Source organism: Peromyscus maniculatus, chromosome 4 (genome assembly GCF_049852395.1).
Source record: "Peromyscus maniculatus bairdii isolate BWxNUB_F1_BW_parent chromosome 4, HU_Pman_BW_mat_3.1, whole genome shotgun sequence".
Taxonomy (NCBI): domain Eukaryota; kingdom Metazoa; phylum Chordata; class Mammalia; order Rodentia; family Cricetidae; genus Peromyscus; species Peromyscus maniculatus.
In genome coordinates, this window is record NC_134855.1 from 143880524 (window position 1) to 143907314 (window position 26791).

The 26791-nt window shown below is 42.2% G+C and overlaps 1 protein-coding gene and 1 non-coding gene across 2 annotated transcripts; one reads left to right on the top strand and one right to left on the bottom strand.

Moving 5' to 3' along the window:
• The first annotated feature begins 223 nt into the window (after positions 1-223).
• On the top strand, positions 224-23653 carry Serinc3 (serine incorporator 3). The gene is made up of 10 exons (XM_006971022.4): positions 224-425; positions 5880-6041; positions 8030-8223; positions 10589-10668; positions 14023-14160; positions 15488-15657; positions 18362-18452; positions 18895-19075; positions 21755-21979; positions 22723-23653. The coding sequence occupies exons 1-10, from the start codon at positions 387-389 to the stop codon at positions 22859-22861; spliced, it is 1419 nt and encodes a 472-aa protein (XP_006971084.1). The 5' UTR covers positions 224-386; the 3' UTR covers positions 22862-23653.
• Positions 9627-9730, bottom strand: LOC121829278 (U6 spliceosomal RNA). The gene has a single exon (XR_006072045.1). It is a non-coding gene; the product is annotated as a U6 spliceosomal RNA (small nuclear RNA).
• Positions 23654-26791: the final 3138 nt, after the last annotated feature.

Genomic DNA, 26791 nt, shown 5'->3' on the forward strand with positions numbered 1-26791 from the left:
ATTTTAATACGGATGCAGCTTCTCAGAGAACTTCAGTTCGCAGGGGATATGCTGTGTCTCTTCTGCACCTCTGCGTCCCCTCGGATCACCAGCGCCCTAAGAGAACCCAGAGCCGTACGCCCTGAACCCTTCCCGGCCCCTACAACGCCAGCACCCGTAGCCCCGCCTTCCCCTCGAGGACCCGGTCCCGCCTTCTTCCTCCTCAGCCAATGAGTCAGGGGGCCGTGGGCGGGGCCGCCCGATGACGTGCTGGGCGTCCTGCGAAGGGCGGGCCCTGTTTCCGGCTTGAGAAATCGTCGCCGCGTCTCTGAGGCGACGCCTCAGCCGGCAGTTAGCCACCGCGCAGGCAGCTGCTCGGAGCCGTGGGTCTCGGCCCCGGCGTCACCATGGGGGCCGTGCTGGGCGTCTTCTCCTTGGCCAGCTGGGTGAGTCCCGAGGCCTCGGTCCTCCGGGGCCACAGGCGCGCGGGGAATGGCTGTCAGGACCCCCAGGGCGGGCCCGATCCTGTCCGAGGCCGGCAGAGAGGAGCGGGCAGGCTCGGGTGGCTCGCTTGATCCAGGTCCCGGTAGGCGACGTCCCGAGGTCGGGGTGCGGCGGCCCGGCTGGCTCTCGGTGTGGGCGGAGGGTCGCGGGAGGCCGGGCCGCCATTGTTTACAATGTCGACGCCCCGCCCCCGCCAGCCTTCCGGACCCTGGGTTCCGGGGGAATGGGAGGAGGGCGGGCGATGCCCAGGTTCCTAGGCGGGGGTTCAGGAGTGGGTGGAAGGTGGCGTCGTGAAATTTAGGGTCGCTGGAGTAATTTTTTTTTTTCTTCATAGCTCGGCATATGCCAGCGCTCTGCAGAGTTGGTTGGGGAACGCGGATTTTAAGTCAGCCCCGCTGCAGCTCGCTGTAGCCATTTATTTAATTACTAGCGCCGCGGCCTAAACATTTTGGGATTAAACAACCTCGCATTTCTCTCCTCCAGAGCTGTTGGGAGGAGAAATTAGTCAAATCACTTTGTCAATGTTAAAACATTTTTTTTTTTCCTTTTCTCCGAGACAGGGTTTCTCTATGCAGTTTTGGAGGCTGTCCTGGAATTCGTTCTGTAGACCAGGCTGGTCTCGAACTCACAGAGATCCGCTTGCCTCTACCTTCCTAGTGCTGGGGTTAAAGGCTTGCGCCACCACCGCCCGGCTCTTAAAACATTTAAAAAAGTTAATTTTAGGGTCTGGGAAAGAGAATATAGCGAATAATGTAACAAATCTGCCTCAGAGGAGCATGATACCTTGAACCAGTTCCTAATTGTTTTCTCATTCCCGAACTGATGTAATGAACCAAGGATTCAGTCTCTGTCTCATGTCAGTAGCATGTCTTGGTGCAGAGGTAATGTCGTAGATATCTTGTTCATTTCAAGTTTTGGTTTTCTGTGAAATGATGCAATCCAGGCATTTACATCTAGAAACTGCTTGTATATTTTATTAATTCATTTTTTCCAGTATGGGGTTAGTAACAAGAGTATAATGAGGGAAGAGAACAATAGAAATAAATGCTGTGGAGAGCCAGGCATGGCAGATCATTTGTTACCTCAGCACTTGGGAGGTCTTGTCTCAAAACAGGAAGGTGAAAATACAGTTTATGGTAGCTGTCCAGAGGCTGTGGGTTTAATCTCCCAACTGCCAGTACCCACTCCATTTCCTACCCCCCCCCCAAAAGGGGCCAGGATATCAAGGAGCCAAATTATGAAGATACTCATTGTATGGTTTTATTTTTTACATAATGTTTTTTTAATTTTTATTTTGATATTTAAGATTGAACCCATGACCTTGTTTATGGTAAACACATCTCTGAGAGTCCCCAAGTTATATTCCCAGTTCCATGCCGGCCTCTCACTCACAATCCTGATTTAGCCTCCAGAGTATTACAGGTGTGTGCTACCACTTCTGGCAAAGGATTTTTTTTTTAAATTTATTTTATTTTATTTTTGTTTTTTGAGACAGGGTTTCTCTGTGTAACAGTGTTAGCTGTCCTAGAACTAGCTCTGTAGACCAGACTCAGTTTAACTGCCTCTGCTTCCAGAGTGCTGGGACTAAAGGCATGTGCCACCACCGCCCGGCCTGGCAAAGGATTTTAGCCTTTCCTTTTTTTTACTTTGTAACCCAGGTTGGCCTTGAACTTGCAGCAATCCTCCTACCTTAGCCTAGCAAGTGCTAGAGTTACAGGTGTGAGCTCCCACAACTGGCCTATATATTTTAACAAAATAATGCTTCAAATTATTATTATTTGAGGGACAGGATTTCACTTTGTAGCCCAGCACTGGGGTTGCAGATGTGTGCTAGCTACCTTGTCTGGCTTTTCTTTTTTTCCTGAGAAGAGCATATATGTTAGCCTGAGTTCTTTGTGATGAGTAACTCAGGCAGGTGATTAGATCTTGCCGCTTGTACAACAGATTTAGGGAAAGAGGAAGAGGCAAAGGGGTATCTTAGTGTGAGGACACAGATTTTTGTCTTGTGAAAACATAAGTGGGATAGATGTGATGATTGTTTTTCACCAGCATGAGAAGTGGTTCTTGCCTCGCTTTAAAACATCCCTGTAAGTGGGGATTTATGGCCACCTCATTTTCTAGAAGTTGCTCTTTTAAGTCAGGTGAGGGAGGCTTTGAGACTCTAGGTTTTTGGCCTGAGCAACAGAAAGAGTTGAGTTGTCTTTTTTTTGAAACTGGACAAGACAGAGGATAGAGTAGACAGGCAGATTGCATGGTAATTACTGATTTCCTACTATGCGAAGGTGTAAAGTACAACAGTAGAGGTTGGCCTCCCTTCAAGGTGTTTATGACCTAGAGAAGTAAATGGTGTATTGGTTTGCTGGTAGTCTTTTTACTGTCTTTGGCTTGTAGATTTGGGCTTGACAGGCCAATAATGCCCAGGATGTGAATAATTCCCCAAAGTCAAAAAAGGACAATAGAGAGCTTATTTAGATACACTGTAGTATAGCTGCTGTGGGCAAGACAATAGAAACTATCTGCCATTCATTCTAAGGGGCTACTGGGATGGTGGCTCAAATCTGGCAGACAGTTTCAGTGTAGTGCTGGTGCCCTGGGTGGCAATATGAGGTTCATTTCTTGATGGTTAGGCAGAATTTTTATTATTTGCGTGAGAAATAAATTTTACTATCTGTGCAAGGTTAGATGGGGGTGGCTGGGGGTCAAGCTTCAAGCAGAGTTGGAACCTACTCATTAAAGAGTGGAATAGGCTGGGCATAGTGGCACATGCTTTTTATCCCTGTACTATGGAGGCAGAGGTGGGCAGATCTATGAGATCAAGGCTAGCTCAGCCTGATTTACAGAACAAGTTCCAGGACAGGCAGGGCTACATAGAGAGACCGGTGTCTCAAAAACAAAAACAAAAACAAAAACAAAAAAGTGGCATGGGGGGGCAGAAAAAGTGGGATGGAATTTGTTTTTTCAAGACAGAGTTTCTCTGTGTAGAAACTGGCTGTTTCTCTGGCTGTCCTGGAACTCACTCTGTAGACCAGGCTGGCCTTGAACTCAGAGTGATCTGCCTGCCTCTGCCTCCTAGGTGCTGGGATTAAAGACATTCTCTCCCACCTCCCAGCAGGAATGGCATTTTTTTACAGTGATAATTTGGATGCCCTAAAATAAATTGCAGCCAAAGCTTGTTAAAGTTATAACTTTCTGCTTCTGCTCAGAGGCAGTAGGGGCCATGCTCTGAGCTCAGTCTGCTTTGAGGCAAAAGTAGCCTTGTTCTGAGATTAGAGTAGTACCACACGAATCTTCATCTAGCTTTTCCCTGTATTGCAGATAAGACTCTGAATTTCTCATTCTTGTGACATTGGTCTCATTGGGGCTTCTAAAGATTTGTTTTATTTTTAAGATAGGGTTGCATGTAGCCTTGAAATTTGCTTTTGTAGACCAGGCTGGCCTCAAATTTGTGGCCATCTTTTACCTCTGCCTCTCAATTGCAGAGATGTAGGCCTGCACCCACCATGCCTGGCTCAAAACAACTGTATCACAGTAACCAGATTTGCACTAAAATTTGGCTCTTTTGGACTGAGGCTGGCTGGTCTAGTTCACTCTTCTGAAGGGGTTAACCGCTCCCCCTTTCACAACTGAATTTAGGTTCCAGTTCTCTGAAAAGGACAAACCGGTGTCTTTCCCACTTATCTACAAGGCCCTTACATTCAGGGTCAAGAGAGAGAACAAACACAAGGTCTAAGTCAGCCTCACAGTATCTCAAGGACAAACCCAGCAGCCCCCTCTGAGTCAGGTCCAAGCTTGTGCAGATGTGTTCAAAAGTGATAAGACGCAATCAATTAGAAATATACTAATGTAACTGCTGCTTGCTTATCCAATTATGCAGCTGACCCTGAAACTCCCCTTAGCTGTGCTAAAAGGAGCCTGCAGGTCCCTCTCGGGGGTTGTGGCCATTTTGTACAGGTGATGGACCCCACGTGCGTGCTGGTATAATAAATGCTCTTTGTTCTTGTTTGCTTTGATGCTGGATATTTCCTTCAGTGTTTCCTTGGACCCTAACCAGTTGGACATATCTACTGCAATATATTGAGTCCTTTCTAAGTCAGGAATTATGCTGGTTACTTTATAGTTGAGACGTGTTATTCTTCACACAGTAACCTTGTTCAGATGATAAATGGCATTAGGCTCACTTTACATCTTAGAGAACTAGACTTCTAAGTTAATCAGCTTGCTCTAATACAAAAGCGTGATACATCTGTGAAAGGTGATGATTGTTGAGACCAAGTCATAAGACTAGAGTCATCCATTGTCTTTTAGTTTTGTATTTAAATGTTTTAGATTATTTTATGTGTAGAGTATTTTGCCTACATTTCTGTATGTACATCAGCTGCATGCCTGGTGCCCACAGAGATCAGAAGTAGGCTTTGGATTCCTTAAAACTGGAATTAGAGATGGTTGTAAGCCACTATGTGAGTAACTGGGAAGTGAACTCCAGCCCCTGCACGAGAAACAAGTGCTCTTAATTGCTGAGCCATCTCTCAGCTCTAGTCATCCATTGTTTATAGTTGTTTATAAGTCTCTATTAACTTATTCTTGCACTATGATTTGATAACCTCAAGTATCAAGGCAGGTCAGGTAGTTTCTTAAACAAGTATATAATGTTGTCTTGTTTTGGGGGTGGGGCAATGTTGAGACAGTGTCTTAATTTGTAGCCTTGGCAGGCCTGGAACTCACTATGTAGACCATACTAGCCTCAGATTCACAGAGATCTTCCTACCTCTACCTCACAAGTACTGGAATTAGAGGCATGAGCCACCATGCCTGTTTGTAGTAATCATCGTTTGGGAGCTAAGGTTCTTAGTAAACAAAAAGTAGAGTTATGTTTGTGTTTTTCTTACATTGTTTTCACACAAAATATGCTCTCTGTGAATATAATACTTTGGAAGCTTGGCCTATGTTTTAGGCACTGTGTGGTGGGCTCATTTATTAATAGTAATTAATAAAGAATGATTATTTTATTAATGAGTATTTTACAGAAAGAAAACGAGTTAGATACATAATTTGCTAAAGTGGCAGAAATTATATTGACTCCAAAGCCTTTGCAATTTTGCTTTGTCTTGCGTTGTTTTATGTTTTGGGACAGACTTACTATGTAGCCCTGGTTGGCTTCAAACTTTTCATGCTCTTCCATCTTAATGCTGAGGTTGCACATGTGTGTTTCTATGCCTTGATTTTCTTAATTTGTAGCCCACATAGCCTGGAACTCATGATCCTTTGGCCTCTGCTTTCTAAGTGCTGGGATTTTAGGCATGTGCCACATGAAACAGGATTCTATTAAAACTACCAAACCCCAGTTTGCCTCAACAGCAGCGAAGGATCTCTTAAGGCCCATGGTGTTGTTCTTATAGGTTCCATGCCTCTGTAGTGGTGCATCATGTCTGCTGTGCAGCTGCTGTCCCATCAGTAAGAATTCCACTGTAACTCGACTCATCTATGCCTCTCTTCTCTTCCTCGGCACTATTGTGTCTTGCATCATGATGACAGAAGGCGTACAAACTCAGCTGAAGAAGGTAAGTTACAGCATCTTACCATGTGGTTACTTTGTATTGTTTCTATATTTTACAAGACTTCTCCTGTCATATTCAATCAAGATCATTTAAATACTTTTTTAAAGAGTTATTTTCTGTGTATGAGTGTTCTGCTTATATGTATATATGTGCATCAAATGTGTGTGTCATACCTGCAGAGGTCCAAAGAGGGTGTCATGTCCCTTGGAACTGGAGTTATGGATGGTTGAGAGTCACTATATGAGTTCTGGGATCTGAACCCCAGTCCTCTGTTAGAGGAACCATTGAACCATCTCTCTAGCCGCAGTAATTTAGGGCTTTTAACATTATAGTGTTATTATTATAATTATTATTGTGAGGTAGGGTTTCTTGTAGCCTAGACTGGCCTTAAACTTACTATGTAGCTTAGGCTGGCCTTGAACTTTTTATAGTCCTGCCTTTACTTCAGGTACTGAGAGTCCAGGTATGTGCCGCCACACCTGGTTTAAATTATCTGTGGATGTAATCAGGACACAGAATATGAGGTGTTAGTCCTCATGCAGACATAGAAGTCATAATGAGCATTGTTGGGCTCTAGTCTAACAATCCAGAGGAAACAGAATTTAGAAAAGACTCTTTTCCTTGTTTGCATAAGCTTTAAGCTACAATATTCCTTTCCCTTTGGAAGGAATTTGTTGTTGCTGAAAAATTCTGTGGGAAAATTGAAATAACCTCAGGAAGGTGAGTTAATTGAGGACCAAACCCATAGCAATATCCTGTGTTCTACCACTGAGCTACATCCTGTCTTCAGAGAAGGACTTTTTTAAATGACTGAGGCTAGTCTTTTTTTTTTTTTTTTTGGTTTTTTCGAGACAGGGTTTCTCTGTGTAGCCTTGCGCCTTTCCTGAATCTCGCTCTGTAGACCAGGCTGGCCTCGAACTCACAAAGATCCACCTGCCTCTGCCTCCCGAGTGCTGGGATTAAAGGCGTACGCCACTACCGCCCGGCGACCGAGGCTAGTCTTAAACTCACTGTGTAGTATAGGTTGACTTGGAACTTGTGGTTATATTACTTCAGCCTCCCAGACTTTGGGATTACAGGCTTAACTCATAACCAGTCAGCTTAAAGAGAGAGAGAGAGAGAGAGGGAGGGAGAGAGAATATATATGTATGTCTTAGGGTTTTTATGGCTGTGAAGAGACACTATGACTACAGCAACTCTTATAAAGAAAAACATTTAATTGGGGTATCTCACAGTTTCAGAGGCTCAGTCCATTATCATCATGGCAGGGAGCATGGCAGTGTGTAGGCAGATGTGGTGCTGCAGTAGTAGATGAGAGTCCTACATCTTGCAGGCAACAAAAAATTAACTGAGACACTGGGTGTTATCCTGAGCATAGGAAACCTCAAAGCTCATCCCCCACAGTGACACTTCTGGAGGAAGCGTGTTATACCCACTCCAACCAAAGCCACACCTAATAGTGCCACTCTCTATAAGATTATGGGGGCCAATTACATTCAAACTACATATATATATATATATATATATATATATATATATATATAATGTGTACAAGTGTGTTTTGCCTGCATGTATGTATGTGCACCATGTGTGCCTGATGCCTTTGAAAGTCAGAAGGCATTGGCTCCCCTGGAACTGGAATTATGGATGGGCAGTTGTGAGCAGTCAGGTTGTTCTGGGAACTGAATCCTGGTCCTCTGCAAAAGCAACAAGTCATGGCTAAGCCACTTCTCTGTCCAGCTTTTGTTTTTTAAATGTGAGTTGTTTGTATTCTTAGGTAATAAGGTTGTTGTCAATTGGAAGTCAGAAATTTCAGTTCTCAGTCCTGAAATAGCTGAACAACCCTCCCCTGTCTCTCCCACCCTCCACCCTCTGACCCCCACCTTCGCTCAAGCCTTTTTGTTTTTTGAAACAAATCCCTGCTTCTGGAGTGAGATAGCATTTCTGTAGTGTTGATGTTGTTATGGCATTGAAATTCCTTGCCTCCTCAGATTCCTGGATTCTGTGAAGGAGGATTTCAAATCAAGATGCCTGATATAAATGCAGAGAAAGATTGTGATGTGCTGGTTGGTTTTAAAGCTGTATATCGGATCAACTTCGCTGTGGCCATCTTTTTCTTTGCCTTCTTTTTGCTCATGTTAAGAGTAAAAACAAGTAAAGATCCCAGAGCAGCAATACACAATGGGTATGTAAGATTGTCTTTCAGTATGCTTGGTTTCTCTCATTCGGCCATTAATATTGCCATTTGGATGGAAGCAATGGAATACGTAATCAGTGGTCAGATGTGTACATGAAAGATAGGTTATTGTAATTTTTGATAGCTTTCTAGAATGTCTAGAGTACCTTGTAAAATAGATCAGACACGATGTTTAGACACATTTTTTCATTTATAGATACGCGTGTACCTGAGATATGTATACAAGAAAGATAAACAGTAAAAAGGAAAAATATATATATATATATATATATATATATATATATATATATATATATATATATACTCTTGCTTCCTCCTTCTGACCACAGTTTCTCTTTCACAAAAATTTCTCAGTTGGAAGCTTATGGAAGCTTTGTAAATGTTGTATTTATTATAGATGTGAATTTCAGAGAAGCTAAATATTTAGCCTAGGATCTTTTAGGTGGGAAAAGGTTGAAGATAGAATTGAAGTTTATGTATGTTCAGTTCTCAAAGCTTGATACTTCATGTTTTGCCATGCAGGCCACATTGGCTGGTTGTTTGCTCTAGTTTTTTGAGAAAGGGTCTCATTAGCCCAGGCTGGCCTTGAAATCCTGATTCTCATACCTCTACCTTCCTAATAGGATTACTGGTATGTGTCACCATACTCAGCTCAAGACATTAGTAAAAGTTATAGATTGAAAGTAAGATTTGGTCCTGGCCTTTTTGCTAATGAGCTCTGTGATTATGGACAAGATAATTTGTGTCCTATGTTGTAAATGGAGGATTGGGAGATAAATTCTTCCATAAATGTAATGATTAATGACTCTCCATGTAGCTAATACTGTTAGAACTTATGATTCTAGAAAAAGCATTATCTTTATGTGCTAAAAGTAATAAAATTCTGAAATTTACTCATGAATGTAAATGACTTATCTTGCATGCTAATTGTTAGGTTACAGATCCTCTGGCTGCCTCGCACAGAAATCATTCTACTCCACCCCACCCCCAGCTCTCTCGCTCTATAAGCAACACATCCTGTGACCTTGCAGCTCTTGCAGCTCTTACAGAGTTCAGTTTCCTTCCTCCCAGTTGGAGCTACCAGCAAGCCACACCACCCTTGAATTACATGGATTTTGTTACTTGGTTTTTTTTTGTTGTTGTTTTGGAGCCAGGGTTTCTCTGTGTTTATATAGCCTTGGTTGTCCTGGAACTTACTCTATAGACCGGGAGGGTCACAAACTCAGAGATCGGCCTGCCTCTGCCTCCCACGTGCTGTGATTAAAGCTGTGCACTACCACCACCTGGCTCTACATGTCTGCTTGCTTGCTTATTTATTTATTTATTTATTTATCTATTTATTTATTTATTTATCTATCTATCTATCTATTTATTGCACATAAGCTTTAGTTAAAAATATGGAATGCTTCATGAATTTGTGTGTCATCCTTGCGCAGGGGCCATGCTAATCTTCTCTGTATCATTCCAATTTTAGCGAGCACTATATGTTTATTTTTTATCTAGTGCAATCCTGCCTTGAGACTACTAGCCCCTGTACTAGGTCACACATAGACTGTGTATTAAAGCAACCTCTTCAAATTCCTCAATAACCCACCCTCTTCCGGAATTTTTCCTTACGTCCTAACATGATGTTAACACTTCATATTCTTAGTGTGCTGAAGGGAATTGAAGGCCTTTTCCCTTCAGGACCCCTAACTTGCTATCCATGGCTGCCTATGACTATAATGCTATAACTCTAATAAAGCTCATCTGAAGGGTTATTAGTCTCAGCTTTCTTTTTACTGGATCAGTATAACATTGCTTATAATATGTGTGTGTGGCAGTGGTGATGAGATTGAACCTCAGGCCTTGTATGCCCTGGGCAACCATTCTAATACTGAGCTATATCCTGAGCCCAGGCCTTCCTAGACAGGATCTCTCTGTGTAGCTCTAGTTGTCCTGGAACTCACTCTGTAGACCAGGCTGGCCCACACTCACAGAGATCCACCTGCCTCTGCTTCCTGAGTGCTGGGATTAAAGATATGCATCGCCTGGCCTCAGCCCTCTTACTTTTTTTTATTTGGTTTACTGAAACAGGGTTTTGTTTTATTCTGTAGCCCATGCTGGCCTGGAACTAGGTATCTTCATGCTTCAACATCTAGAGTAACTGAAATCACGGGCATATGTTACAAGGCTTGGTTTAATACATTGTATGAAATATTGAGTGAAATAGACTCGGGTCAAATAAAAAAACAAGCCTAGATAGTTACGTTGCAAATGCTATTTAGGCTTTATTTTTGTAATCAGAAATGCATTTTTCTCAGTATAAGAATAAAAGTTAGCATTTCTCATAAGTGTTATTTTATTTTAATAGGTTTTGGTTCTTCAAAATTGCTGCCATTATTGGTATCATGGTTGGATCTTTCTACATTCCTGGGGGTCATTTTACTTCAGGTATGACTTACTGCTGAGGGGTTCACATGTATAACTCTGGTGATTAAGAGCTGCATTTCCATTAGTGATTTTATAGACCTGGTCTTTAAGACATGTTGTCTAGTTGTATGACTACATACTAAGACAATGGTGGATTAAAACCAGGAGATAGACCACTTCTCAGCTTGTCTGGAACTGTATGTTAATTTTTGTACTATTTAATAGTTTACCTTTTCATTTGGTGAGAAAAAGGCACCAGAGAGCTTATCAACATAAGGACCCAACACTCCCATGCTGCCTTTCCCTGTCTTAATTTGCTTCTATGACATGGCAACAAGTGACATCTGACAGTTTCCTGAAGTGGTTCCCCACCCCCACCCCCACCCCCCCATCGTCCTAAAGTAAAAGTGTCAGTGTCCAGCCTCGGCTCAGGTCCAGGTCCTGACCTCCAAGTGGATTGCACTCAAGTGACCCTGAATAGGTCAGGCCGTCTTTATTTATACTTAAATAGAGTTTTTCTTACCAGGGTTACACGAACAGCTTTATTATTAGCTTCTACTTTTGACTTTAAGAAATACATCATAAATCCGGGCGGCGGCGGCGGTGGTGGTGGTGGTGGTGGTGGTGGTGGTGGTGGTGGTGCAGCACACCTTTAATCCCAGCACTTGGGAGGCATTGGCAGGTGGATCTCTGTGAGTTCGAGGCCAGCCTGGTCTTCAGAGCGAGTTCTAGGACAGGCACCAAAGCTACACAGAAAAACCCTGTCTCAAAAAAACAAAACAAACAAAAGAAATATATATATTTATATTTATATTTAAGGAATGCATCATGATCATTATGAAAGCCCCCATTGTTCCCCTTTATGCTTCCCCAAATACACCTTCCCACCCCTACATAACCTTATTCTAGACACAGAGTTCAGCATTTTTGCAGATTTAACTAAATATGGAGCCAGACACATCGTTATGTCAGCTGGCAGCTACTTGCCGTTACAAGGTTACCATGTTGCCTTTACGAAGTTAAAAAGTAATAGACATGGGCACAATGCTTTAAGGACAATATTCAAACCCAGACAATTATTTCATGTCTGCAAGATACATTTTTATACATTTCCCTTTTCTACGAGAGGGTCCCATGCCTCAGTATCTATGTAAAAAGCAGACTTTGACAAAGCGCTCTTTTCCCATCTCACTATACCATACTTCTTCCACCAATATAAGCTCTTATGTATGGTAAAGATGGATCTATCCATCCCATATTTTGCATTGTATTTTTTCCTCTTGGAGTATACCAGAGCCTACTGAGAGATCAAGACAAACTCCATATTACAGAAAATCTCCATTTCAAACAGCACATGATCAAAAGCTGAACTTAGTTCCAGTAAAAACCTTGGAACAGCTCTAAGAGAAATCATGAACAGCCAGGGCCCTGGTCGAGGTGACCCTACCAGGGTGGGCTGGCCAATGAGTAATTTTGATAAACAACATCTGCTGGTCCTAAATGTCCTTGGACAGCATCTGCGGGCTCTAAATGTCCTGATAACTGTTGTTGAAAATTCCTCTGGACCCCCACTAGTAAATTCAAAGGTTACATATTCTTACCCAATCCTTTGACGCAAAGGCTTGTACCACCCTGCTTGCAGGTTTTTTTCTTTAAAAGCTCCTCACTCTGAGAGCTCAGCACCTCCTCCACCCGCTGTGTTGGAGTGTTGGACACAGACCAACCCCAGGTTTGCCTGTAGTCAATAAAACCCCTGTGTGTTTGCATCGGATATCAGCCCTGTGGTGGTCTTGCTTGGGGGTCTTACGATGTGGGTGCAACACTACCAATGATTCTATGCTTGGTGTCCAAGGAACTTACTCTCAACAGTTGGCACTATGTGTATTCCTGAGGCTTTCTTCTTAGTCTGTGTATGCATGCCCTGCTCTCCTTTCCAGAACTGAGACATGGTTAATGTTCTAAGTGTTGTTTTCCCTTATGTACCTGTCTCTATTGAGTCAGAAAAGTTCCCAGAATTGGCAGTTATAGTTAGTAACTCCAGACAAAAGATTTGAGAAGCATTAGTCCCTGTTGAATGTTAGGAGAAAATATTCAAGAAAGAGCAGAATTTCCAGGGAAAATTGTAGCTATTGCATGTGTGACTGACAAAACAGAACCACCCAAAGACTCAACCAATGAAATGAGAGAGAAAAGACCCTGTAAGGTTCATGAATTTTGCAAATTCTGCACTGTCAAGTGGACTACTGGTCCTTGCCAAGTGAGAGTCTGTTTCCACAGGTGCCTTGCCCTGAGACTGATCTGAGGCTAGGGTGCAGGACTCCCAACAGTAAAGGGAATGTCTTTTTTTTTTTTTTTCTTTTTTCTTTTTGGTTTCTCTGTGTAGCCCTGACTTTCCTGGATCTCGCTCTGTAGACCAGACTTGCCTGGAACTCAGAGATCCATCTGCCTCTGCCTACTGAGGGTTGGGATTAAAGGTGTGTGCCACCACCCAGCTTAGAAAAAGTCTTATGGAGTTACTTAGACTGTGAGGTGCTAGTGGAGTGATTAAATAACACCATTTTGTCCTAACTCTGTGTGTGTGCCTAGACACTCTCAGCCTTCCACTCCCCAATAGCCACATCTACCTTGGCAATGCATTTGGCCTATCTGTGACCCTGACCATGGTCTAGATTTATTAACCAAGATAATTTTGTTTATGCAAGCTAAAACAAAGCTAAATAATTAGGGGAAGTATAAATAAACGATAATTGTCACATGGTATCTGGAAAATATTGCTGCAGGGAGACAGATGTTACTCCGACCCCACTCAAACACTGATGTAATTGTGGTTTTTGTCTTTAAAAAACAATGTCCCCTTGAGTTTGAGCACCAAGAGACATTTTGGAGGTATTAGCCTACTCTTGGTCTGGCCCTTTTTAAAGGACTGTTAACTGGTTGTTGGTAACTATCTCTTACAGATCATTTTACTAGGCTCCCTTTGGCATAAACTAAAACAAGTTTTAAAAGGTCTCAGAGGTTAAAAGGCATTTGTCACAAAGCCTGATGACCAGCCTGAGTTTGACCTCTGGATCTTACATGATGGAAGGAGGAGATAGACTCACAGAAATTATTCTCTGATGTCTCTCTGATGCACACACACACACACACACACACACACACACACACGCACACGCACACGCACACGCACACACAATGCTTCTTAAAGGCATGAAATCCAGCTGACATTCCTCAAAGAATACCTGTATGTTTGAAATGATAAGATAATCATACTGTACTGCTGTAGACTGCCTCTCTCTTTCCTGCTCGTAAAGTTTAGCAGTCATATTCTGAAACGTTACTCTTATGGTGGAGAATAACTGTTCTCTTTGTTTACAGTTTGGTTTTTTGCTGGCATGCTTGGGGCCACTTTCTTCATCTTCATCCAACTGGTGCTCTTGGTAGACATGGCTCACTCTTGGAATGAATTGTGGGTAAATCGAATGGAAGAAGGAAACCCAAGGTTCTGGTATGCTGGTGAGTATCTAAATTCACTTCAGAGAGTCATACTGTTACCTTAAGTAGGGAGTATAATAAAATCTCCAGTTTTAAATATATAAACTCAATGTAGAGCTTCTTTTCTTAAATTGTGTGTGTGGGTGTTTCACCTGCATTTATGTCTGTGCACCACATTTGTGCAGTGCCTATGGAGGCCAAAAAGGGGCACCATATTCCCTTGGGACTGAAACCCATGTCTGCTGGAAGAGCAGCCAGAAATTCTCTTAACCACTGAGCCTTCTCCAACTCCTATAGTTGCTGCCTTTTAAAAAGCTAGTTTGTCAGTTAAGCCTATTGTGAATTGTGTGCATTGCTGGAAGGTGAACATAGTACATTTAGTCGTTGGACTCTCAGTTTATAATGTAACTACCTCTGCAGAGATGTTAAGCAGGCATTTTCAGATTCAATTGTACAGCTAATTGATTATGTGAATGGAAAGGAATATTTCTGTAGATTATGCAAAAGTAGCAAACGAACTGTTTTCCCAGACTAGGAAGGTTATCTTATAATTTGTGATGGGAGCCAGGTTTAAGTATCCAGGGGCTGCAGAATGAAATTGTCTCAGAGAGGGTCTGTTTTGTTAACCCCAGACATCATCCCTGGTATGTAGTTACTGTCAGCTGTGACCTTGTTTATGGAGAGGAGCTCTGTGTAGCTCAGGCTAGCCTTGAACTTGTGAATGGAGAGGAGCTCTGTGTAGCTCAGGCTAGCCTTGAACTTGTGATGCTCCTGCTTTAGCTTCTCAAATGGTAGTATTACAGGTGTCCACCCACCACACCTGACCATGAACTGTACTGTTGAAAGACCAGGAATCATCTAGAAAAGCTTATGTACATATTTAATACGTAATTCAGAGATGACTAAAACTGGAGTCACCAAATACTTTTCATTGAACCCATGAAACCCAGGTTAGGTAATCCAGGTTGCAAGTTTATTTGCTTAGTAGATTTTGGAGCTTAATGGAGAATCATTTAAAAACAATATGAGTCAGGTGGCAGTGGCATGCTTTTAATCCCAGCACTCTGGAGGCAGAACCAGGTGGATCTCTGTGAGTTCAAGGTCAGCCTGATCTACAGAGATCCAGGACAGGCACCAAAACTACACAGAGAACCTCTGATTCAAAAAATAATAAATAAATAAAAACAAAATAAAACTTTAGCCTTGGCATCTCAAATTTTCCTGCAGCTTATTGCTCACCATAGGAATGGATTGAGTCTCTTTACTTACATAGCATAGAAGAAAATTGATCTTAATTTTAGTCATTTATTCGGATGGTGGAAATTGATACAGTTTTCCCTTCCTCCAGCTCTGCTGTCTTTTACAAGCTTGTTTTATATCCTTTCGATCATCTTTGCTGTGTTGCTCTACATCTTCTACACCAAACCAGATGGCTGCACAGAAAACAAGGTCTTCATCAGCCTTAACCTGATTTTTTGTGTTGCAGTTTCTATTGTATCCATTCTCCCCAAAATTCAGGTATGATGGTTTTCTGTTTTCTCTTGTGAAGACTTAGAATTAATGCTAGCTAAGTTTAAGTTTCAGGCAACATTTTAGTGAATTTATATCTGTGTTTAGATACTTAAATATTTCTCCATATTATGGTTAATTATATGTAATTATAACTTAGTAATCAGGTATGTGTTATTGAGTGCCCAAATTTTCTTCTTTCTTTTCTTTTTTTTTTAGTTTTATGTTTTGAGATGCTCTCACATAATAGCCTTGCTGGCCTAGTACTCACCAGATAGTCCATACTTTGAACTTTGGGACCTCTTTGATGGCATGTGCCTGGTTGAATTCCTATATCATGATGTCATTCATTTCCTGATCATTAAAAACTAGGTAACTTTAGCCGGGCGGTGGTGGCGCATGCCTTTAATCCCAGCACTCGGGAGGCAGAGCCAGGCGGATCTCTGTGAGTTCGAGGCCAGCCTGGACTACCAAGTGAGTCCCAGGAAAGGCGCAAAGCTACACAGAGAAACCCTGTCTCGAAAAAACCCAAAAAAAAAAAAATAAAACTAGGTAACTTGGAGGTGGTGAGATGCCTCAGTGGGTGAAGGTGCTTGATACTGGGCTTGATACCCAGAGTTCCATCCCCAGGACCCTGGGTAGATGGGGAGAACTACCTCCTTCCTGCATGTTGTCCTCTGACCTTCACACATACACTATGGCGCACACACCCCTACACATACTTAATAGGTAAATTTAAACAAAACATAAATAGAAGAAAATAATTCCTCTCCCAAAACTAGGTGACTTGAAGCTTGGTGTAGTATAGTGATGTATATCAACAATTCCAGCAAGTTTGAGGTCAGCCTGGTCTACATAGTTCCAGGCAAGCTCAAGGGTATGTCTCAAAGAACTGAAACCAAAGAAATAAAATCTTACGGAGTCTTAAATGTGAAAAGAACATTTGTTTTTCACTGTTTGGCTTTTTAAGACAGGGTCTCCTGTAGCCCAGGCTGGCCTTGGACTCCTGATTCTTCTGCCTTCCCCTTGCTAGTGCTGGAATCACGTGAACCACCAAGCTCAGCTTTCATTTTAAGAGTAAACGGGGAGGTGACTTAGTGGATAGAGTACCAAGCACAGGGGCCTGAGTTCCGCTCCCCAAAGCTCGTGTGAGGAGCTGGGCATGATAGTGCACGTCTGTAATCTCATTGTTCCTGCTGTGAGGTGAGGACCTGAGAGTCCACGGCAGCTCATGGGCAGCTAGCCTGGGAGATACATTGTGTTGTCCTCTGACCTCAGTACCCTTACCAAGGCATGCACTTGTCCTTATTCACACACATGCACACATCATACGTGTACACAACATACACTTTTATAAAATTAAGGAGGCTAGAGAGATGGCAGCAGCTGACAGTAAGTATTGCTCTTCCAGAGGACTCAGTTCAGTCCCCAGCCGCTACATCAGGTGACTCATCACCTCCATAGGGTACCCACACACTAGTGGGGTGCACTCACTCAGACACATAAACACATATGATTGAAAATAAATCTGGGGGGAGAAAAGGTGAGAGAACTAATCTAAACCTAGAAGGTTGGGGTAGGAAGTGAAGGCCAGTCTGGGCTACTGGAGTTCTAAACCAAAGGAAGGAGAAAAAAGAGAATTATCTTAAATGTGAGAAACTAAAGTGAATGTGGTTGGATACACCTGTAATCCCAAATAGCCTTGTTTTTTTCTTAAAGTGAGTAAATGGCTGGGTTTGTGGTACATCCCTGCAGCCCCAGGTGCTTAGAAGGCTGAAGTGTGATAATCCCTTAAGGAATTAGAGGCTAGTCTAGAAAACCATAGTGTGACCCTTTCTCAAGAAAACATGAGGAAGTGTCTGAGGTGGCTCAGCTGATAAGGGTGCTTGCCAGATGACCAGTGCCATCCTTGGAACCCACAGTGTAGGAGAACCAATTTCTGACCACACCTGAAGTCCCCTCACCACACACACAGAATAAATAAATAATACTTTTTTAAAAGAGCATGAGGGGCTGGGGTGTAGCTTGGTTGGTTGGTGAGGTTTACCCAATCTGCACAAAAGCCTGAATTTGATCTCAGCGCCAGGCAAGGGGCTGCACAGCTGTAATTCCAGCTTTCAAGAAGGGGAGGCATAAGGACCTGTTGTTCAAGTCATCATCTTTGGCTACCCAATGAGTTGAAGGCCAGCCTTAAACTTACCTAGGATCCTTTCTCAAAAAAAAAACTTTTATTTTGTTAGCTCATTTTTAATTACTCACTGGACATGGTCCATCTCCAGTCTCAGCAATGCTGGAAGCTGAAGCAGGATTGAATTTAGGCAACAGTATTCAGAAAAAAAGAATTAGGAAAAACAAAATGGAAGTTTGTTTCCAAGAAGTGGTGGGTCATCTAGCTATTTTGTGGTAGAGCTGAGTGGATTTTTCTTCATATAAAGAGTCTAGAAACTGAAAGCCTTTGTGTGATTTACAGGAGTTTTCAGGATTGTGAAATGCTTTGCAAACCAGCAGTAAATGCATCGTCTTCCTTACTGTTTTGCAGATTAACTGAAACTGAAACTGTTTTGTAGACTAACTGAAACTGACATCTTTTAACTGTCAGAAAGAATAAGGTTTTCAATTTCTAACAATTCAGTGCATCCCAGGGAGGCATGCAGACTTGCAGAAAGTCATCCCTTACAGTTCATATGGCATTGTTTTTTTTTTGATTCCATAGGAACATCAGACTCGTTCTGGCCTCCTGCAGTCCTCCATCATCACTCTGTACACTCTTTACCTCACGTGGTCAGCCATGACCAATGAACCTGGTAAGGGAATGTCATAACTCCCTGATAGACGTGCTCCTTTGGTGGGCATTCAGACTGAAGTTGATGGGAAATAGACTACTTATAAATGTCCAAGGTTCACAGTTGGTTTCAGATATTTGCCTTTTTTAAGTAACTGAGATAAAACTAGGGATACGCTCCTGTTTGAAAAGCCTGAGCACCAAGCTAAAACACTACCTGTTAAATTCACAAAACCAGTGAAGTTACAAGAGGCATTTATAAAGCTTGAGATACTGTTTTTTTCTAGAGCTAGGTCATTGGTTGAGATGTAAATACAGTACTGACTACTGAGTTTCGGGTTCTTCTAAGCATAGCTTTCCTGTGTTTCACAACACAGCTAAATGGTGTGTAGGCAAGCCCTCTGATTCTTCCTTGGAACAAGAGTGAGCTGAAACTAATGATAACCAAACATTTCCATTTTCAGACCGGTCCTGTAACCCCTCTCTTATGAGCATCATCACACACTTGACTTCACCAACTGTGTCTCCAGCAAATTCAACCACTCTTGCTCCTGCTTATGCCCCACCATCACAGAACGGACACTTTATGAATTTGGATGATATTGGGGGGCTGTTTATCTTTGTTGTCTGCCTTATATATTCTAGGTAAGTTCTGGGTAGGAGGAGCTTTAAATTCTCATGAAAGTGAGTAACATTTTGTTTTTAAACCATTGTAAAGAATTAAAACAGCTGGGTAGTGGTGGCGCACGCCTTTAATCCCAGCACTCGGGAGGCAGAGCCAGGCGGATCTCTGCGAGTTTGAGGCCAGCCTGGGCTACCAGGTGAGTTCCAGGAAAGGCACAAAGCTACACAGAGAAACCCTGTCTCAAAAAACAAAAAAAAAAAAAAAAAGAATTAAAATAGTGCAGTGAAAAGTCCTTTGCATGTATTTGCTTACACAGCTGTGTGTATTTATTAAAGTTCAGAAAATTCAGCCAGGCAGTAGTGGCACTTGCCTTTAATCCCAGCACTCGGGAGGCAGAGGCAGCAGACCTCTGTGAGTTTGAGACCAGCCTGGTCTACCGAGAAAGTTCCAGGACAGCCAGGGCTACACAGAGAAACCCTGTCTTGAAAAACAAAAAAAGTACGAAATTAAAAGAGTTCAGAAAATCCTCTCTTAATTACCCCTGCTCTTAAGGAGGTTCCTCCTTTGTATAGAAGGATAAAAATCTTCACTTGACTTTAGATGGGCTGGAAATAGGGATCTTCAGAATTCTCTTTTAGAAAATAATACAGTGATTTGGGCAGAAAGTATTGGTCAGAGTATATGGCACTTGTCTGGTATATGTGAAGCCCTGGGTGTAATATCCATAACTGTGCCAAAATTTTTTATGTGTTTTTTTCTCATTTATATTAAGTTAAAAAATTGTAAGTTTAATAGTCCCTAGTACAAAACCACAGATATAACTTTATTTGTACCCATCCTCCCACTCATTTTATTTTTTCATACAATAGCATGTATTAGATTAATAATTTAAGTGTTTTTTTTTTGTTTTGTTTTGTTTTGTTTTGTTTTGTTTTGTTTTGTTTTGTTTTGGGGTTTTCGAGACAGGATCTCTCTGTAGCTTTGGAGCCTGTCCTGGAACTCTCTGTAGACCAGGTTGGCCTTGAACTCAGAGATCCCGCCTGTCTCTATCTCCCAAGTGCTGGGATTAAATGCATGTGCCACTATCACCCGGCGATAAAATTTTATTTTTATAGGTTTGAAAAATAAGAGAGACTAAATAATAAAATTGGAAATGAGAATATCTTCTTTTGAATCTACTGTTACCATGGATAACATTTTGGTACATGGTATTTCAGTCATTTGTCATTGTAGTAGCCTTCCACTTTATGTATAGATTTAACTTATTTTTTTTTGTTTTTTTATTTAAAAAAAATTTTATTCACTTTACATAGCAACCACAGAGCCCCCTCTCATCCCTCCTCCCACTGCCCCCTTAACTTAATTTTTTAAAACATTTTGTGTGTATGTTTATTGAAGGAGCAACAGTTGCACCATGGTGCACATATGAAGGTTATTTTTGCTTGTTTGTTTGTTTTTAAGATGTTATTTATTATGTATAGTATTCTGCCTGTACATATGCCTGCAGGCCAGAAGAGGGCACCAGATCTCATTACAGATGGTTGTGAGCCACCATGTGGTTGCTAGGAATTGAACTCAGGACCTCTGGAGTGCTCTTTTAACCTCTGAGCCACCTCTCCAGCCCCTGGCCCTAATATTTTAAAAGATTGCCTAGAGTAGGGATCAGCAAACCATACCTCAGTTAGGCTGGTTGGCTACTTTTAGGCTTTTTGTTGTTGAGACAGGAGCTCATGTCTGTGCCAGCTTCACATCTGCTGTATAGCTGAGGATGAGCTAGAACTGGTCCTCCAGCCTTCACCTCCTGAGTGAGTAGCTGTGTGTCCACGGCATGGCTCAGAGGTCATAGGACAACTTTAAGGAGCTGGTTCTCGCCTCCTCACTCTGCATTCCAGTCATTGAATTTAGGTTGTCAGGGTTTACCTGCTGAACTACCCTTTTTTGGTTTCTACACAGAGACAAGGTCTTTCTGTGTAGACCTTGCTGGCCTGGAATTAATGGAGATCTGCCTGCCACTGCCTCCAGAGTGCTGGGGTTAAAGGCGTGGGCCACCACCACCAGCACTTTTAGTATTTTCATAAAATACTTAAAAAATACTAAATTTTGTCATGTGCTTTTTCTGTGTTGAAATGACCATGTAGTTTTTGTCCTTTTTTTTTTTTTTTTTTTTTTCTTTAATCATGAACTCATTCATCTGCACTGCTGGAAATCCAGATGACTATAGCTGATGTTAAGGAGGAGTTCTTTGAATAGTAAGCAAGGCAGGATTGACAAGTGCTGGGTCAGGACACCTAGAGAGCTGTGGGAAGTGGGAGGAAGCTTCTCACCCAGCCTGGGGGAGGCATGATGTTAGGGAAGAATTTCAAGAGGCCATGGCACTGAGACAGAGAAGGGAAGGATGAGTGAGTTAGCTAGGAAGAGGTAGGTGGTATATTACCAGCATAGCAGAGGCACTTACATAGTAGTAGAAGAGACACTGGGCAGTGTGTTTCTGGAATTGAGTCATGGAATAGCAACTACTAAGAGTACCATTCTGTAATTAATAGGCAACAGGTAGTAACTTTGGACAGGGCTTTCAGCATCAGGCTTTCTAGTCCAAAGTGGGAACAGCCCAGAAGTAACCTGTACATATATGAGCCAAAGGCATCATTTCATCTCAAATGACTCCCTCTTGATGTGATTTTCTTGGGATTACTTTCCAGCATCCGTACTTCGAGCAATAGCCAAGTTAACAAGCTGACTCTCTCTGGGAGTGACAGTGTTATCCTTGGTGATACCACCAATGGAGCCAGTGATGAAGAAGATGGACAGCCTCGTCGGGCTGTGGACAACGAGAAGGAGGGGGTGCAGTATAACTACTCCTTATTCCACTTGATGCTCTGCTGTGCTTCCTTGTACATCATGATGACCATAACCAGCTGGTACAGGTAGGAGGCATAGACAAAGACAGAACACTCAGCTCTTGGGAATGCCTATAAAATCTATGTGAATTGTCCTTATTGCAGAACCCTTCTCTGTCTCAGAGAATGAAGCTGTCTGTATTCAGTGTCCTTTTCTGGAGTCCTTTTTGTTTGCTTCAGATGGTCTAGCTTCAAACTTGCCATTGTTCTGGTTCTGCCACAGCCACCTAACTGCGGGGAGTAAGAGCATGTGTCAATATGCCCTGCTTGAAATAGAACCTACCTAGTAGGAATTCTTTGCAGTTCAAATTATTGGTAGCTTTTCTAGATGAGTTATTCAAGAAGAAAAATCATGACATAAAGCCATTTGGCCTGACATTGGTAATTTTTTTTTCTGTGCTTTTAGAGAGGCCATATTAAAGTATTCTGGTCAAAGTAATAACTGTCCTAAGCAGGGACCATTTCAGGGAGGCCATTTTCATTTTGTCAGTAATTATAGTAATTCAGATGGTACAGAAGAACCTTGCTGAGAGAATAGGTAGGTCTTTCATGTTAGCAAGAAGGAAAAAATGATGTTTGAGAGGCAGAGTCCATTGGCCATAACTGAAAATAGCTTCTCAAGTCCCTACTAGAACCATGCTAAGGTAATAGTAGCAGCTAAGTCTCACTGAGGGGTTTCTTGGCATTAGCCAGGGTGAGTGGAATGGGAGGGATTCAGCTTTGCAATATTAAGCTTTTTTCCCCCCTTACTTTTTTTTTTTTTTTTTTAGTCCTGATGCCAAGTTCCAGAAAGTATCCAGCAAGTGGCTAGCTGTGTGGGTCAAAATGGGCTCGAGCTGGGTGTGCCTCCTCCTCTACCTCTGGACTCTCGTGGCTCCACTCGTCCTCACAGGTCGGGACTTCAGCTGAGCTTCAGAGTGCCAGGAACACTGCTAAAGCTGCAGAGTCTCCTTTGCTGAACGCATATCCCCTCTACGTTTCATCAACTAAAACTATTAAGTGAACGCTTTGCAAATTTGCCTGTATTCATGTTTATATCAAAAGGCAAGACTGAATAATGCTTGATGCAGAATCTGAGCTTTCATATATATACATATATTATGTTTATTTGTAAGGCTATAGCACAAAGGGAACATTTTTGTGTTTTAGCGTGAACTACAGCTGTGCTGTGAAGAGAGTTCTTTATAAAGACCTGTAGATTCCTACAATTTTGGTTTAAAATGTAAGTTAGAAAATTGTTGGATATTTGAGGCTATCTTTAATATATTTCTATTGCAGTCTCCTTAAAAATCAAAACAGGAATGTATTAACCCACAATTCCCTCAGTAAAGGTCTTTGCTGAGTGACACAGGCACACTGTTTCTTGCAAAGGGTCTTCAGAGGTGTAGAGTCCTGGTTTTTGGCAAGGAATTACGTATGTAGGTCCTTCCCCTGGAACGTGGCTGCTGATAAGGCTGAGAGAAGGCTATTGAGTTCCTTTACTTACTTTTTATACTACACTGACGCTGCTTGATAGAAGTCTGTGGCTTTGTCAGATTTATGTCATCCCAGTAAATGCTTTGTAGATTTGATTAAAATGAAAATTCACTTGGGAAACACTGCAGTGTTATGTAATGATCTTGTTTTGAGTGTAAAAGTCAGAGGCATGTTAGTTTATTACATTTGCACTATAAAAGTACTTGATTAAAATAGATAATTTGGTTTCTTGTTTGTTTGTTTGTTTGTTTTTTAGAAAGGGCCTTTTCTTTGTATCCCAGACTTATCTGGAACTCACATCATCCTGCCTCAGCTTTCAAGTGTTGAAATCGAGGTCTAGGCCACCATACCTAGTTTCTCAAGGCTCCTTCTTCAACAGGGTTTGGTCAGCTCTCTTTGTTTGCTTGTTTAGAGAGTCCCAGGTCAATCTGACATTTCAGGCAGATGCTTCGCTTCTCTTCTTTACACTTAAGATTTGACTAGTAAGTTAAGTCTTACGTTCATTTAGAAACTATCCCTAATATTTTCTATGGGAAAGACAAAAGTGGATTAACAGGCAGTTAAGGCACTATCAATGAAGATGCACTGAAAAGCAGTCCACAGGAGATATGATAAAGCAGGCTTTTCTACAGAAACTGGCCAAGTGTTTGGTCTGCACTATGCCCTGTAGGGCTGAAGACACGACAGATGAACATTTTTCCATCTTGGGCCTCAAATTTAAGGAAAATAAGCTGATCAGCATGGGAGATTAGTACTGAAAACTCAGGCGAAGAGGTTCCTGAATAGAAGCTAGTACAGTGTACTTCTTAGAGAGCGTGCCCTTAGGATTTGTAACTTTGGTTCATACCAGATACCGTGGCAATTCATCTGAGATTTGAAATAGAGAAGTAAAGAAGGTTTGGTGAGAAATTGACAGCTTAGATCATTTCCACATTAGTGTTTAAGTAGATAGGAGAGATTGATTTCTGGGAGATTCTGGTTTAATCTTTGTAGATAGGTTCTATTTGGGACCCTGGTTGTATCAGGATGGAGGTGTTCAGAATCTGATAGATGCTGGGTTTCAGGTGGCTTTAGAGAATCAAATGGATGATCAGCTAAGTAGGGTTGGAGGCCTGGGAAGCTGGATTTGACAAGTTATTGGAACCCCTGTCCTGTAGGTTCCTGTGTGGAAATCAAGTTAACCAAAGATTTTTGGACAGATAGGCTTGGCCCTTGATCTTAACTGTGTAAGGCAGCTACACTGCTCTTAACAGCAGGGGACTCACAGTCAGACCTTTAAAGGTCCTACACTTCAGAACATAGTTCCCTCTGCTTTGCCTTACATGATTCAGAATAATGTAATAAAGTCCAATAAAGTTTGCTTTTCTCCATCATGATCATTTTGAGATTAATTTGAAATAACAAGTTCTCTTTTAAAAACGGAGCAGCAGTTCTACCTTTGCTTGGCTGCACTTTAAGAATGAGCTAAGTCTGCTGTTAGACATGAAACAGTCTTTCAAGATGCAAGTGAAGTATACCTCAAGTGCTTGAAGAATGCCAACATTCTGAGTAAGCCTAGAGTCATACCTCAAAACAGGACATTGTTTGAATCATCCCATTCCAGACGAGTCCACCTGATACTTCATCACACCCTCATCTACAGACCGAGGGCCCTGACTCAGCCATCAGTGGCACAGTCTAGGAATTTATCAAAGGCAACAGCAGAAGCTGCCACTACAGACGAGCTGCAGCTGGGAGAAAGCTAGTTGGCCCAGCTTGAATTAGTTTACTTTCTAGTGCAGTGGTTGTCAACCTGTGGGTCATGACCCCTTTGGGGACGGTGTTGAACAGGCCTTTCACAGGAGTCGACTAAGACCAATGGAAAACCTATATGTTACAATTCGTAACAGCAAAATTACAGTTATGAAGTAGCAATGAAAATAATTTTATGGCTGGGGGTCACCACAACATGAGGAACTATATTAAAGGTCACAACCTTAGGGAAGTTGAGAACCACTGCTCTAGGTCAGTCTGTTTGGAGATAGGGTCTTGCTCTAGGCTGTTCTGGCTCAAAACTTGCTCTGTAGGCTAGGCTAGCTCTGCAGTTTCAGGAGTCCTGCTAAACTCACTAAACACCATGATGGATTATAGGGAACAGCCACCAGGCCCAGCCTAAAATTTTATTTTGATAACAAAAGGCACTACCAAAAAATGGCCTTGGAAGCCAGGGATGGTAGCGCATGTCTATAATCCCTGGTACTCAGGATGCTGAGCAGGAAGATCACAAGTTCTAGGCCTGCCTTAGCTATAGGTTATGTTTCAGCCTGGGCAACATAAGGAAACCTTATCTTAAAATTAAAAAATAAAAGACACATAGGCATGTAGCTTAGTGGTAGAATATTTGCCTAGCATGTATGAGGTGCTGGGTACACTCCCCCAAACCAGCCAGGGACCTGGTTAGTGATAGAGGGTTTTTGTTTTGTTTTGGGGGTTTTGTTTTGTTTTGTTTTTTTGATTTTTGGTTTTTGTTTTTTTTCAAGACGGGGTTTCTCTCTGTAGCTTTGGTGCCTGTCCTGGATCTTACTCTGTAGACCAGGCTGGCCTCGATGAGCTCACAGATCTGCCTGTCTCTGCCTCCCAAGTGCTGGAATTAAAAGCGTGTACCACCACCACCACCACCCAGCTTTTGAAATCTTAGACCATAACTAAGATCTATCTGATTTAAAGCAGGGCAGCCTTTTTGTCTATGACAAATCCTTGCTTCTTACATTGGAAGCTAAGCTAAGTGTTCTGCTAACAGATGATCACTGGGTATTGACAGCAGACGCCAGGCCTGTGCTTATTAACAGGGATTACACTTCATCCCTTTACTCCTCTTGTATTGGTCCATGTTACCCAGGCACACAAATTAGCTGTGCAGTGATGTCCTGATTACTGCTGTGTGACTTAAGCCTATCTTCAAGTGAAAAATAAGATATCGTGTAGCTGGGGATCTAGCTCAGGGATACAGTGTTTGCGTAGCATGCCCAAAGCCTTGGGTTTTCTCTTTAGCAGTGTCCCCCCCTCCCAAAAAAAAAAAGATCATGTAAGTAGCTACATTTGCAGTGATTGAGCAATATCTGCTGCTGTGTGGTTGGTGGTTACCTACTTTTCCCTCTTTCAAGTTTAAACAGGTTTAGAAGATGATTTGTCCAAGGTTACCCAGGAAATGGAAAAGCAGAGAGACATTGGTCTTGACTTAAAAATAGACCTCATTGCTCCTGGGCCCATCAAGGTATAGGAGTCGGAAGAGATGGGGAAACACACAGGGAGAGGCTGCTCACCATGTCCACGTGACCTGAGTAGGCACTAGTGTCATTTCCTTTGAGACAGCCTTACCATGTA

What these genes read in the sequence shown, in the direction of transcription:
- Serinc3 (XM_006971022.4), top strand. Translation starts at nt 387, where the DNA reads ATGGGGGCCGTGCTGGGCGTCTTCTCCTTGGCCAGCTGG. An exon ending in AGAGCAGCAATACACAATGG is followed by an intron (nt 8,224 to 10,588) that starts GTATGTAAGATT and finishes TTATTTTAATAG; the next exon opens with GTTTTGGTTCTTCAAAATTG. An exon ending in CCCAAGGTTCTGGTATGCTG is followed by an intron (nt 14,161 to 15,487) that starts GTGAGTATCTAA and finishes CCCTTCCTCCAG; the next exon opens with CTCTGCTGTCTTTTACAAGC.